General features: G+C 44.5%; 1 protein-coding gene across 1 annotated transcript; it reads left to right on the forward strand.

Moving 5' to 3' along the window:
* Positions 1-203: 203 nt before the first annotated feature.
* On the forward strand, positions 204-6,462 carry LOC107694710 (tRNA (guanine-N(7)-)-methyltransferase-like). Its single transcript, XM_016494402.1, has 3 exons — positions 204-447; positions 537-676; positions 6,179-6,462. The coding sequence occupies exons 1-3, from the start codon at positions 368-370 to the stop codon at positions 6,445-6,447; spliced, it is 489 nt and encodes a 162-aa protein (XP_016349888.1). The 5' UTR covers positions 204-367; the 3' UTR covers positions 6,448-6,462.
* Positions 6,463-14,637: the final 8,175 nt, after the last annotated feature.

Below are 14,637 nucleotides of genomic sequence, written 5' to 3' on the forward strand. Positions count from 1 at the left end.
TTTTTTTGCACCCTCAAATTCCAGATTTTCAAATAGTTGTATCTCAGCCAAATATGATCCTATCCTAACAAACCATACATCAATGGAGAGCTTATTTATTCAGCTTTTAGATGATGTATAAATCTCAATTTTAAAAAATGGACCCTTATGACTGGTTTTGTGCTCTATGGTCACATGTTGCTCATGACGTCCCGAAGCGGCCGCAGCAGATCTGCGCATGTCCAGCAGAGGGTGAACGCGCTCCTGCTTCAGCTCTGTCTGTCAGACGAAGAAGAAACATCACATGTGAAGTTTCGAGAGTGAAGACAGCACGCTTTATTTTGAGTTAAACCGGCACACAGTGAGCATCTTCCCGCGGAGCAGCAGGATGAGTGTGTCCATGCCGCAGAAGCGCTATTACCGGCAGAGAGCGCACTCCAACCCCATGGCCGACCACAGCTTCCAGTAGTAAGAGCTCTCTCACATGTGCTCTGTGTGTGTGTGTGTGTGTGTGTGTGTGTGAGTGAGATGATGATGATGATTATGTGTGTCGGTAGCCCGGTGTGCCCTGAGCAGATGGACTGGTCTCAGCTGTACCCGGAGTATTTCCGGCCGCTGGGCGGAAGCGGGAAACCGGACAAACACAACGCGCAGGTGGAGTTCGCTGACATCGGCTGCGGATACGGAGGACTTCTGGGTAATCTGTACTTACTTATATAACATATTGGAGAAAATATCTAAACATTTGGTTAATATAAAATTAGAGATGCACCGATTGCAATTTTCTTGGCCGATTTCCATTTTTGTTTTTAAGAGTGACCTGCCGATACCGATTTTTGGCCAGTTCCGATTTCTTTCTAAGAACTATAATTGACAGCATATACAACAAAAAAAAAAAAAAAAATATACTTTTTTCAATGCAAAAAATTACTGACATAATAAAAAGTATTAAACATTACAATTCCCCAATCTGGACTACGTTACAGATATTCTCTATCCACCTTTTTCTTCAACGCGGAAGTAAGCCTACGGGTGAGACTAGCCGCTATAGGTAAATAACGAGGAGAATAACAACGTGCAGTAAACGGTAAAACTGTTTGCACTACAAACCAGTGTGTTCATAATTAAGATAATACATTAAAATAATATGATAAGACACACCAACTTTCAATATCAACGAACGTTTTGTTCAGCTAAAAATAGCTGGATGGAGTGGACACAGATGAGACCGTAAGCCAGACCCATAGAATTTACAAATGGCCGCGCTAGGGCTGCACGATAAATCTAAATGGAATCGAGATCGCGATTCGACAGAAGCTGCGATTGTCATGCGTATCTTTCAGTGAAGCACGGTTCTGTGATCAGCAGTACACACAAAAATCTATACTTTTTTCAATGCAAAAAATTACTGACATAATAAAAAGTATTAAACATTACAATTCCCCAATCTGGACTACGTTACAGATATTCTCTATCCACCTTTTTCTTCAACGCGGAAGTAAGCCTACGGGTGAGACTAGCCGCTATAGGTAAATAACGAGGAGAATAACAACGTGCAGTAAACGGTAAAACTGTTTGCACTATCAGATGGAGCAGCATTTACTTCACAGAGCCGTAGTTCACTGAGAAGCTATGCAAACAGCTGTCATTATCGCGAACGATTTCTTCGATTTCATAATCGCACAATAAAATTGTCTGCGATGGGTTTTTTTTTTTTTGTGTAACTTGTCAGTGAACTACGTCTATGTGTAGTAAATGCTGCTCCATCTGAAAGCACGTGATGATTTCTTGCTGATTACAGAACCGGCATTACTATCAAAATGCGCATGACAATCGCATTCAATTAATCGTGCAGCCCTAGGCCGCGCCCATTTTTACGACAAGAAAAAGGTGGATAAATGCATTTACACTGCAAAATTTCACATGCATAAATAATTTTATAAAATGAATTTTAAATATTTTTTAAACATACAAATAAGAAATGTTGGGGAAAATGCAATGATAGTTTTAAATATGAAACCAAACCAGTAGGTGGCGTCAAATGACTGTTTGAATGAGTGAGTCATTTAGTCCTTCATTCAACAGATTCGTTCAAATGGCCGATTCATTCAGAAACGAGGAAAGTAACTTCTGTCTTTACGAATGGGTTACTGAAACATTGACTCACTTGACAGGGTTTCTGCAGGATTTTTAAGCTTGAATTTAAGACCTTTTTTAAGACCCGCACAAATAAAATTAATACCATATGAGTGGGGCAATGTCTATAGTACCATATTAAACTGTAAAATTACTTCAAAAAGCATAATTTACAGTTCAGATACAAGTTTTCACAAAAACAACAAGTTTTATAAATTGTGTCTAAAATGTAAGTCACTTCATTTTAACTTCTTGTTTTTCAAACTGAACGGTCACTGGTAAGGGCCGGTCATGTGGAAAACCGGCTAATTCCGGACCAGGGCCGGTCGATCGGTGCATCTCTATATAAAATATACAGGCCCATATTTATTTGAGAGTGCTCATCGCCATGGTAACTGAGGCTGAAATCAGACCAATCAGCTGTGAGCAAAGAACACATGACCTCATGCTGCAAATGGCAGGAATATACAGTAGTCAACATTTGAAGTGGATCAAAACCTTTCATTAAAATTGTCCTAAAACCTAAAACCAAAATGCGTTCTTGTCTTAAGACAACTTTGATTAATTGTTTTGATCCACTTCAAATGTTGACTACTGTATATTCATAATGACACGAAAAATATTAATAATACAGACAACAGTGACCGACAATTAGTGTGAGAAAATTTTGTTAATTTTTTTGTACATTTTACCATGATTTACAAATGTCATTCAGTTTGATAATAGTTTGTATAACAAAAAATCTTGTCAGGCATATTTAGAACAAGAATCATTAGATGACATTAAAAAACTCACTGCAGCAGTAAAATACTAATTAATTGTAATTTTAAATCTTTACTAATATTTGACACTATGCTTCAAACCACTAGGTTTTACCCATTTATCAGCAAAAAGTTTTTCAGAATTATAACTCACTTTCTTTTCAAATTTTCAATTTCAGATCAGAATAACTGTGTTGTTTCATAAACATAAATATATCTGTAACACTGACATTATTTCACCCATTTTTACATTTTATTCTTTACAAAAGCTATTTGAAACATTAAAGTAGACACTTTACTTGCATTTAATATGCGTTCTACATGCGTAATTTTATAGTTTTGTTGTCTAATCTTTAAAAGTCTGTTTAAAAAGAATAAGGGCACTGAAGTCGAGTCACTGATTAGATTAGTAGGGCTGTGTGTTTGAATCGTCCAACAAGTTATCATTTCTTCTTAGACAGTTTTCTGAGTTAGTTAGTCCAGGAATATGAACATGATCTGTACCTGTATTTAGATATCCGGTGTCATTTCTTAGTTATACTACGGTATGTTTTATGAAGCGCTTGATAGTTTTAGTCTTGTCATGTTAATGTTTGTGGTGTTGACTGATTATCATTGGTCGATGCAGTTACATCTCAGAGCTGCAAGAGGGCGACATTTACCAGCACTGCCCTTATATAGAGACTCCCAACTGTCCCATAGAGTTCCAGTCAGGATCAATGTGTTTGCATCATCATCATCATCATCACAAGGAAAGCTTGCCTAAACCTCATAGCCTTCAAATGTTAACTCATAGTTTTTTTCATGTTTGTGGAAATGTAAGCATTAAAGTCTCTAAGGCTTGTCATGTCAAATCAAAATAAAACCTTAAATCCCGGCGGCGTTCTGAAGGAATATAATATAAGGGTCATTCTGTGTCAAATCAGCCACATTTCAGAAACTTTCCTGGCTCACATTTTTGATTTTGTAAAAAAAAAATTAAAAAATTAAAAAATTCTAGAGGGGGGTAAAAATGAGAATTTTCACCTGAGATTCAGAGCCAGATTACAGGAGGATAAAAATGATTTCAGAAAGATGGCAGCATCGTTATGATATTTTTACACAGAGATTATAGGTCTATTAGTGAAATCTGTTGACTAGCAATCTTTGTTGCATTATGTGCCAGTGGTGAACATTCAAAAATGGGGAAAAAAAGCACTTTTGAGTATTTTTTTATTTTATTTTTTGCATGCCTGTAACTCAATAAGTAGGCTATTAAAGATATCTTAATTACCTTTTATATTTTTGGGTCTTAACAAACTTTCCTTTTGGTGTCTTCATTTTTAAGGCCCTATATGGTTCATTTTTGAGATCTCAATATGGCTCCAGGAGTAAACTGTTAAATTGAACACATTTTCAGTGGTCAAAAAGCAAATGTGGGTCACTTTGCAAAAATATGATCATTCTTTTCTTTTAAAGAGGAATGTCTGAAGAACAAATAATGTTGAAACTAGAAATGTATATAACTAGAAAACAATTGCATACAAAATACCTATCTGAGAGTCATTTTCCCATTTCTGATTGGTCACCACTGGCACGTAATGCAACAAAGATTGCTAAAATCAACAGATTTTGTTCACTGTGTGAAAGTAACGCAACGATGCTGCCATCTTTCTGAAGTCTTTTTTTTTATCCTCCTGTAATCTGGCTTTGAATCTCAGGTGAAAATTGCTGTTTTGACCCCCCCTCTACTAAATAGTGGAGTACTTAGTAAATTTTCATCCATGACATTTAATTTTTTTTTTCTTTCACCAGAAAGAGAAACAGCACCTCCTATTGAGGGACCTCTGGTAACTCTGGCCGAGTTTGTAAGGAATGACCCATAGCTGTATCTCAATACATATTACTTGTGTTAATTAATGTAGCTAGAGACGAGGACACGATATGTTGTAAGCACAAACACATCCTCCTCCTGTTGAGACGAGTGCTTCATCGATCTGTGCCGATAGCAGGTCCTCACTCATCAAAGCCTTTCATGCACAAAACACATTTACACGCCTTTGGACTCATGATGCAGTCATGATCTTAACAGGCATGTCTGTGATCGGTCACGGTGCTTAAAGGGTTAGTTCACCCAAAAATGAAAATTAGCCCATAAATTACTCACCCTCAAGCCATCCTAGGTGTATATAACTTTCTTCTTTCAGACGAATCCAGTCGGAGTTATATTAAAAATTGTCTTTGATCTTTCAAGCTGTTTAATGCCACTCAGCGAGTGTTGCATGCATCAGTCCAAGAGCAGTTAAATAAAAAGCGCCCATCCATTAAAAAGAAGTGTCTCACATGGCTCCGGGGGGTGAACAAAGGCCTCCTGTAGCGAATCGATGTGTTTTTGTAAGAAAAATATCAATATAACTCCGACTGGATTTGTCTGAAAGAAGAAAGTCATATATACCTAGGATGACTTGAGGGTGAGTAATTTATGGGCTAATTTTCATTTTTGGGTGAACTAACCCTTTAATAATGCATTGGAGGACGGCGTCACACTGTCTGATCACATGATGTTATTACTCATATCAGAGAGTTGAGTTATCATGGGCTCCTTCATCTCCACCACTGCTGCCTCTCACAGTTTTTCTCTCCAGTGCCAGGGCAGTTGTGACCTTTTGCTACTGATGTTGAAGCAAGCGGTTTTGTGTTGCGAAAAGCGCTCTACAAATAAACAACTTGGGGCCAGTTTTACTAAACGGGGCAAATTAGCGCGAGAGCGCAATTCCAAAACAGCGCCGATGGGTGTGGAAATTTCTGCTGAGGATTTACTGACAACACGCAAATTAAAGAACACAGACGCAACATCTCGTATCGACCAACGCAATATACCAAGCACAGTGCAAATGAGTGTAGTCGCAAATAAAGACTGAAGAAATAAAGAAGCCACAGTATGTTGAAAAGAACCGGAGGCCAGAATATGAAGGGTTGCAAGTTTTGATAGACCTGGTATTTATAAGTACTAATACACAGCCAATGCGCTAGTAATATGCATACTGATGAGCAACTAGTTAACAGTGAATAGTGCTCTCTAAGGCTGATGATACACAGGGCAACTTTTTAAGCATTTTTGCCGGGCAACTTTTTTTGAGCAATGTTGCTTGGGCACTTTCCCATTGAGAATGGGTAACAGATTTCTATCTGGATACTTTAGATCAGTCGTGGGCGCTGTGTCTCACCTGGTTGCCCGTTGACGGCAACATTATCCAAAGTTGCCCCATGTATCATCAGCCTAAAATAAAGTGTTACTGAATCTCTCTCTCTCTCTCTCATAGTTGAGTTGTCGAAGCTGTTCCCCGAGCAGCTGATCCTGGGTCTGGAGATCCGGGTGAAGGTCTCAGACTATGTCCAGGACCGCATTCGCTCTCTGCGAACGGCTGAGCCGGGCAGCTACCAGAACATCGCCTGCCTGCGCAGCAACGCCATGAAGTACCTGCCCAACTTCTTCACCAAGGGACAGGTCGGGGATGGCATTTTATTGCTTGTAGTGTTTATTAGCTACTGTGTGATGTTTGTAAGAGACCTGCTGTGGAGCTTAGAATGAGAGGTTTCCCTTCTTTCTCATGAGCAGGGGGTTAAATTGGGCCGGCGCACTAGGCTTGCCGTGATAGACGGTGCTGACGGTGATACCGGTGTGCGAGACAGACAAGAAGAGCGGGGCGAGACAGACAAGAAGAGCGGGGCGAGACAGACAAGAAGAGACAGACAAGAAGAGCGAGACAGACAAGAAGAGTGGGGCGAGACAGACAAGAAGAGTGGGGCGAGACAGACAAGACGAGTGAGGCGAGACAGACAAGACGAGTGAGGCGAGACTGACAAGACGAGTGAGGCGAGACTGACAAGACGAGTGAGGCGAGACTGACAAGACGAGTGAGGCGAGACTGACAAGACGAGTGAGGCGAGACTGACAAGACGAGTGAGGCGAGACTGACAAGACGAGTGAGGCGAGACTGACAAGACGAGTGAGGCGAGACTGACAAGACGAGTGAGGCGAGACTGACAAGACGAGTGAGGCGAGACTGACAAGACGAGTGAGGCGAGACTGACAAGACGAGTGAGGCGAGACTGACAAGACGAGTGAGGCGAGACTGACAAGACGAGTGAGGCGAGACTGACAAGACGAGTGAGGCGAGACTGACAAGACGAGTGAGGCGAGACTGACAAGACGAGTGAGGCGAGACTGACAAGACGAGTGAGGCGAGACTGACAAGACGAGTGAGGCGAGACTGACAAGACGAGTGAGGCGAGACTGACAAGACGAGTGAGGCGAGACTGACAAGACGAGTGAGGCGAGACTGACAAGACGAGTGAGGCGAGACTGACAAGACGAGTGAGGCGAGACTGACAAGACGAGTGAGGCGAGACTGACAAGACGAGTGAGGCGAGACTGACAAGACGAGTGAGGCGAGACTGACAAGACGAGTGAGGCGAGACTGACAAGACGAGTGAGGCGAGACTGACAAGACGAGTGAGGCGAGACTGACAAGACGAGTGAGGCGAGACTGACAAGACGAGTGAGGCGAGACTGACAAGACGAGTGAGGCGAGACTGACAAGACGAGTGAGGCGAGACTGACAAGACGAGTGAGGCGAGACTGACAAGACGAGTGAGGCGAGACTGACAAGACGAGTGAGGCGAGACTGACAAGACGAGTGAGGCGAGACTGACAAGACGAGTGAGGCGAGACTGACAAGACGAGTGAGGCGAGACTGACAAGACGAGTGAGGCGAGACTGACAAGACGAGTGAGGCGAGACTGACAAGACGAGTGAGGCGAGACTGACAAGACGAGTGAGGCGAGACTGACAAGACGAGTGAGGCGAGACTGACAAGACGAGTGAGGCGAGACTGACAAGACGAGTGAGGCGAGACTGACAAGACGAGTGAGGCGAGACTGACAAGACGAGTGAGGCGAGACTGACAAGACGAGTGAGGCGAGACTGACAAGACGAGTGAGGCGAGACTGACAAGACGAGTGAGGCGAGACTGACAAGACGAGTGAGGCGAGACTGACAAGACGAGTGAGGCGAGACTGACAAGACGAGTGAGGCGAGACTGACAAGACGAGTGAGGCGAGACTGACAAGACGAGTGAGGCGAGACTGACAAGACGAGTGAGGCGAGACTGACAAGACGAGTGAGGCGAGACTGACAAGACGAGTGAGGCGAGACTGACAAGACGAGTGAGGCGAGACTGACAAGACGAGTGAGGCGAGACTGACAAGACGAGTGAGGCGAGACTGACAAGACGAGTGAGGCGAGACTGACAAGACGAGTGAGGCGAGACTGACAAGACGAGTGAGGCGAGACTGACAAGACGAGTGAGGCGAGACTGACAAGACGAGTGAGGCGAGACTGACAAGACGAGTGAGGCGAGACTGACAAGACGAGTGAGGCGAGACTGACAAGACGAGTGAGGCGAGACTGACAAGACGAGTGAGGCGAGACTGACAAGACGAGTGAGGCGAGACTGACAAGACGAGTGAGGCGAGACTGACAAGACGAGTGAGGCGAGACTGACAAGACGAGTGAGGCGAGACTGACAAGACGAGTGAGGCGAGACTGACAAGACGAGTGAGGCGAGACTGACAAGACGAGTGAGGCGAGACAGACAAGAAGAGTGAGGTGAGGCGAGACAGACAAGAAGAGTGAGGCGAGACAGACAAGAAGAGTGGGGCGAGACAGACAAGAAGAGTGGGGCGAGACAGACAAAAAGAGTGGGGCAAGAGACAAGAAGAGTGGGGCGAGACAGACAAGAAGAGTGGGGCGAGACAGACAGACAAGAAGAGTGGGGTGAGACAGACAAGAAGAGTGAGGGGAGGCGAGACTGACAAGAAGAGGGAGGTGAGGCGAGACAGACAAGACCAGTCAGGCGAGACTGACAAGACGAGTGAGGTGAGGCGAGACAGACAAGACCAGTCAGGCGAGACTGACAAGACGAGTGAGGTGAGGCGAGACAGACAAGACCAGTCAGGCGAGACTGACAAGACGAGTGAGGTGAGGCGAGACAGACAAGACCAGTCAGGCGAGACTGACAAGACGAGTGAGGTGAGGCGAGACAGACAAGACCAGTCAGGCGAGACTGACAAGACGAGTGAGGTGAGGCGAGACAGACAAGACCAGTCAGGCGAGACTGACAAGACGAGTGAGGTGAGGCGAGACAGACAAGACCAGTCAGGCGAGACTGACAAGACGAGTGAGGTGAGGCGAGACAGACAAGACCAGTCAGGCGAGACTGACAAGACGAGTGAGGTGAGGCGAGACAGACAAGACCAGTCAGGCGAGACTGACAAGACGAGTGAGGTGAGGCGAGACAGACAAGACCAGTCAGGCGAGACTGACAAGACGAGTGAGGTGAGGCGAGACAGACAAGACCAGTCAGGCGAGACTGACAAGACGAGTGAGGTGAGGCGAGACAGACAAGACCAGTCAGGCGAGACTGACAAGACGAGTGAGGTGAGGCGAGACAGACAAGACCAGTCAGGCGAGACTGACAAGACGAGTGAGGTGAGGCGAGACAGACAAGACCAGTCAGGCGAGACTGACAAGACGAGTGAGGTGAGGCGAGACAGACAAGACCAGTCAGGCGAGACTGACAAGACGAGTGAGGTGAGGCGAGACAGACAAGACCAGTCAGGCGAGACTGACAAGACGAGTGAGGTGAGGCGAGACAGACAAGACCAGTCAGGCGAGACTGACAAGACGAGTGAGGTGAGGCGAGACAGACAAGACCAGTCAGGCGAGACTGACAAGACGAGTGAGGTGAGGCGAGACAGACAAGACCAGTCAGGCGAGACTGACAAGACGAGTGAGGTGAGGCGAGACAGACAAGACCAGTCAGGCGAGACTGACAAGACGAGTGAGGTGAGGCGAGACAGACAAGACCAGTCAGGCGAGACTGACAAGACGAGTGAGGTGAGGCGAGACAGACAAGACCAGTCAGGCGAGACTGACAAGACGAGTGAGGTGAGGCGAGACAGACAAGACCAGTCAGGCGAGACTGACAAGACGAGTGAGGTGAGGCGAGACAGACAAGACCAGTCAGGCGAGACTGACAAGACGAGTGAGGTGAGGCGAGACAGACAAGACCAGTCAGGCGAGACTGACAAGACGAGTGAGGTGAGGCGAGACAGACAAGACCAGTCAGGCGAGACTGACAAGACGAGTGAGGTGAGGCGAGACAGACAAGACCAGTCAGGCGAGACTGACAAGACGAGTGAGGTGAGGCGAGACAGACAAGACCAGTCAGGCGAGACTGACAAGACGAGTGAGGTGAGGCGAGACAGACAAGACCAGTCAGGCGAGACTGACAAGACGAGTGAGGTGAGGCGAGACAGACAAGACCAGTCAGGCGAGACTGACAAGACGAGTGAGGTGAGGCGAGACAGACAAGACCAGTCAGGCGAGACTGACAAGACGAGTGAGGTGAGGCGAGACAGACAAGACCAGTCAGGCGAGACTGACAAGACGAGTGAGGTGAGGCGAGACAGACAAGACCAGTCAGGCGAGACTGACAAGACGAGTGAGGTGAGGCGAGACAGACAAGACCAGTCAGGCGAGACTGACAAGACGAGTGAGGTGAGGCGAGACAGACAAGACCAGTCAGGCGAGACTGACAAGACGAGTGAGGTGAGGCGAGACAGACAAGACCAGTCAGGCGAGACTGACAAGACGAGTGAGGTGAGGCGAGACAGACAAGACCAGTCAGGCGAGACTGACAAGACGAGTGAGGTGAGGCGAGACAGACAAGACCAGTCAGGCGAGACTGACAAGACGAGTGAGGTGAGGCGAGACAGACAAGACCAGTCAGGCGAGACTGACAAGACGAGTGAGGTGAGGCGAGACAGACAAGACCAGTCAGGCGAGACTGACAAGACGAGTGAGGTGAGGCGAGACAGACAAGACCAGTCAGGCGAGACTGACAAGACGAGTGAGGTGAGGCGAGACAGACAAGACCAGTCAGGCGAGACTGACAAGACGAGTGAGGTGAGGCGAGACAGACAAGACCAGTCAGGCGAGACTGACAAGACGAGTGAGGTGAGGCGAGACAGACAAGACCAGTCAGGCGAGACTGACAAGACGAGTGAGGTGAGGCGAGACAGACAAGACCAGTCAGGCGAGACTGACAAGACGAGTGAGGTGAGGCGAGACAGACAAGACCAGTCAGGCGAGACTGACAAGACGAGTGAGGTGAGGCGAGACAGACAAGACCAGTCAGGCGAGACTGACAAGACGAGTGAGGTGAGGCGAGACAGACAAGACCAGTCAGGCGAGACTGACAAGACGAGTGAGGTGAGGCGAGACAGACAAGACCAGTCAGGCGAGACTGACAAGACGAGTGAGGTGAGGCGAGACAGACAAGACCAGTCAGGCGAGACTGACAAGACGAGTGAGGTGAGGCGAGACAGACAAGACCAGTCAGGCGAGACTGACAAGACGAGTGAGGTGAGGCGAGACAGACAAGACCAGTCAGGCGAGACTGACAAGACGAGTGAGGTGAGGCGAGACAGACAAGACCAGTCAGGCGAGACTGACAAGACGAGTGAGGCGAGACAGACAAGACGAGTGGGGCGAGACAGACAAGAAGAGTGAGGCGAGACTGACAAGAAGAGTAAGAGTATCTGATAAAGTAGCGTTCATGAGCGCAGCGCTGCTTTGTTTACAGCCGTTACCGGGGAAACCGCTATATTTTGACGTTCCAAAAGCGCCTCCTACTGGCAGAGAATCAAATTGGATTTTCAATAAGCCTGTCTGCTGTTTCCCCCATCCGCCCATATAACACTGTTTTAAATTAATATAATAATTTATACTTCTGACTCGTCAGAACAAGAACTTGTTATATTTTACATTGTTAATTGTTACAATATAATTACAATATACTTGTTAATTGATTTTGTAGGCTTTGCATACATATGTGCACCCCTCAAAAGCTGGAAACCACAGAGCCCCCCCACATAACAAATCCCAAATTAACCCCTGCTCATGAGTATCATTGAAATCAAACGTCTGTGAGTCTGCTTGTGCTTCTAGTCATCAGATTGAAGTTAACATGTACAAATTATTGCAGTTACCTTGAGTAAAATATTCATATCCACAAGAGTAACTTCAGACTAGTGCGATATAATTCTGTCAACCAGCAGAAATCACACTGATGATTTAGACCTACAAAATGATCTGAACTCTACAATTTGTTCACAGTCGATTACATGAATTTTCAATACATGGTACACATTTTCAAAACCTTCACACACTCAGTCCGGTGTTTTGTTTTTTGACTAAACTTTGTGTAAGTATCCATTGCTTTGGTACAAAATGCATTCAGTTTCGTCATTTTGCAAAGTTCTCAAGTGTGTTAAACGGTTTTATTATTCCCTCATCAGTTCTGTTAGTGAATGCCAAAAGTGCAGCACTTCTCTTTTAAGGGATCGTTCACCCAAAAATGACATTTCTGTCATTTATTCATCCTCGTGTCATTCAAAAACCATAACACTTTCACATGTCACATTTTCCCGAAGAGGTGTGATTGCTGTGGGTACAAAAACAATCCACAAAAAGTAGTCTTCTGGTTCATCTGCATGGACTTAGGCAAACTTTACAGTGTTCTTCTTGGAGAGCAGTGGCTTCTTGCTGTCTTGAGTCATTCTTGTTCAGTGTTTGCCTGATGGTGGACCAATGAACACTAGCCTTAGCCAAAGCACGAGAGGCATGTGGAAGCAAATGTTACCTTGGGGTTTCTGAGTGACCACCTGAAATATATACATCATAAATGTGAGTGATTTTTGTCAACTTTACACCAAGATGTAAAGTTTAGAAACGAATGACAATGTATTACATGAGTTCATCTGCAAGCACAATTCAAACACATACTGAAAAAATTGATTAATTTAATTTACTAATTTTTTTTAAGGTAAGTGGTTGCAATCAATTTATTTTAGCTGCATTTAAATGAACACATTTAGTTGACTAACTTTCAACATATATTTTTTTTTATTACATGTAGCTAAAATAAATTGTTTGCAACCACTTACCTTAAACAAATGTAGTGCCATTTTTTCAGTGCATAATGAAAAGGTCCTGATGTAATGCAGCCAATCTTATCATCTAGAAATGCTTGTTATCACTAGGGAACTGTGCTGAATCCAGTGAAACGCAGGCCTGTATTTCACCAATTCTTTGTCTTGTTGTAGCAAATATCATCAAGCCTCAGGACACACCAACACTAGAATCCACATGCTTTAATTTCCACACCAGAATAAATACCTAAACACTTTCACTACAACTCTGCCTCCACTTGTCTTCAGGTCTTCTCTGTAGCAGCTGTATATGGTTTTAACAGTAGCAACCCACTGATCTACTGAACATTAATAAACCTGGACTTTGTCCAATCCAGCAGCACACTCTCTAAGCTATATATAGCCATATACTTCGAGGACGCAATACTGAAGCAAAGAAATGTATAATGTAGTGCAGAGAAGATTGTCTAGACTTGCAGATGAGGGAAATAAAACAAGCCCTGTATAAGTTCATGGCCCAGCAGAGAAGGGTTGTGCCCTGTGGGGAAGATCCATCATGTACCAGCGTCAGAGGACAGCTGCGTATAATGTGTAGGATGGGTCATAAGAGACTCTGAAGAGTCTTAGTGCAAAGGTACAACAACCACTGACAGACCCCTAAAGAGGGTTCGGTCCTCACATCACTAACCCATCAACTGATCCCCTCAGAATCATTATTCCCGGAAAACAAAACCCTTAAAGGGGTCATATGATGCTATTTTAAAGATCATTATTTTGTGTATTTGGTGTGACCCCTTTAAGTTTAATCATCAACATGTAGAAACGTGCACAAAACCGAAACAACAATTATGTCATAGAGCAGACCTCTATGGAAGCCTGTTTCCATGAGGGAATAAAATAAAGGTATTTGCAACCTTTGTATCCCATAATTCTGAGTTTATATCTCACAATTCAGACTTTTCTTGTAATTCTGAGAAAAAAGTCAGAATGGTGCGATTTAAAGTTGCAATTCCCTTTCTATCCCATGATAGAGACAAGCTTCCATAGACTTCTGAAGACCATCAAGGTCAGTGCGTCTCTTCAATTATCAGATAATTTGACCTTTTATGCCGATTCTTTCTTTTATTTTGAATGGTGTTCTTATTTGGCCATAAGCTCTTTCTGTCCTCCACCAGTACTATGAGCTGGTACTGATGGCAGAGTGGCTTGCATCTCGTGTCATTCATGGATCAGATCCTCAAAAGCTTGATAGCACATCTGAAGGTGTGCAGCAGATCTGGTTTCAAATTCCAGTTTGACAGATGCTTTTGTAATGAACAGAATGTGTTTGAGTAACTGCAATTGATGGAGATGGACCAAAAAAAAAAAAACTGTAGAGGTGTCAGTAGTAGGGATGTAATAATGGTACACGTATTCGTACCGACAATTTTCGGTTCGGTACGCATGTGCACCGAACAAATACAGCATTGTTTTAACAACTGCACAAGTGGAACTTCACTGGAATCTTTCAGTTTTATATATTGTTACTTGATAAGAAACAAAGTCTCATCTTTCAAATTATATCCGTTTTTTTTTTCTGGAAATGTAAAGGATATATGCTGTTTTGGCGCTCTTTGATGTGGCGAGACAAGATTGCTGTATAAACACCACAGTTCAAACTAGAAAATTTAGTTCAAGATATAAATTTTAGAATTTATAATTAACTTAAAAACGTACATGTTTG

This window comes from Sinocyclocheilus anshuiensis, unplaced genomic scaffold (genome assembly GCF_001515605.1).
Source record: "Sinocyclocheilus anshuiensis isolate Anshui unplaced genomic scaffold, SAMN03320099.WGS_v1.1 scaffold7617, whole genome shotgun sequence".
Classification (NCBI taxonomy): domain Eukaryota; kingdom Metazoa; phylum Chordata; class Actinopteri; order Cypriniformes; family Cyprinidae; genus Sinocyclocheilus; species Sinocyclocheilus anshuiensis.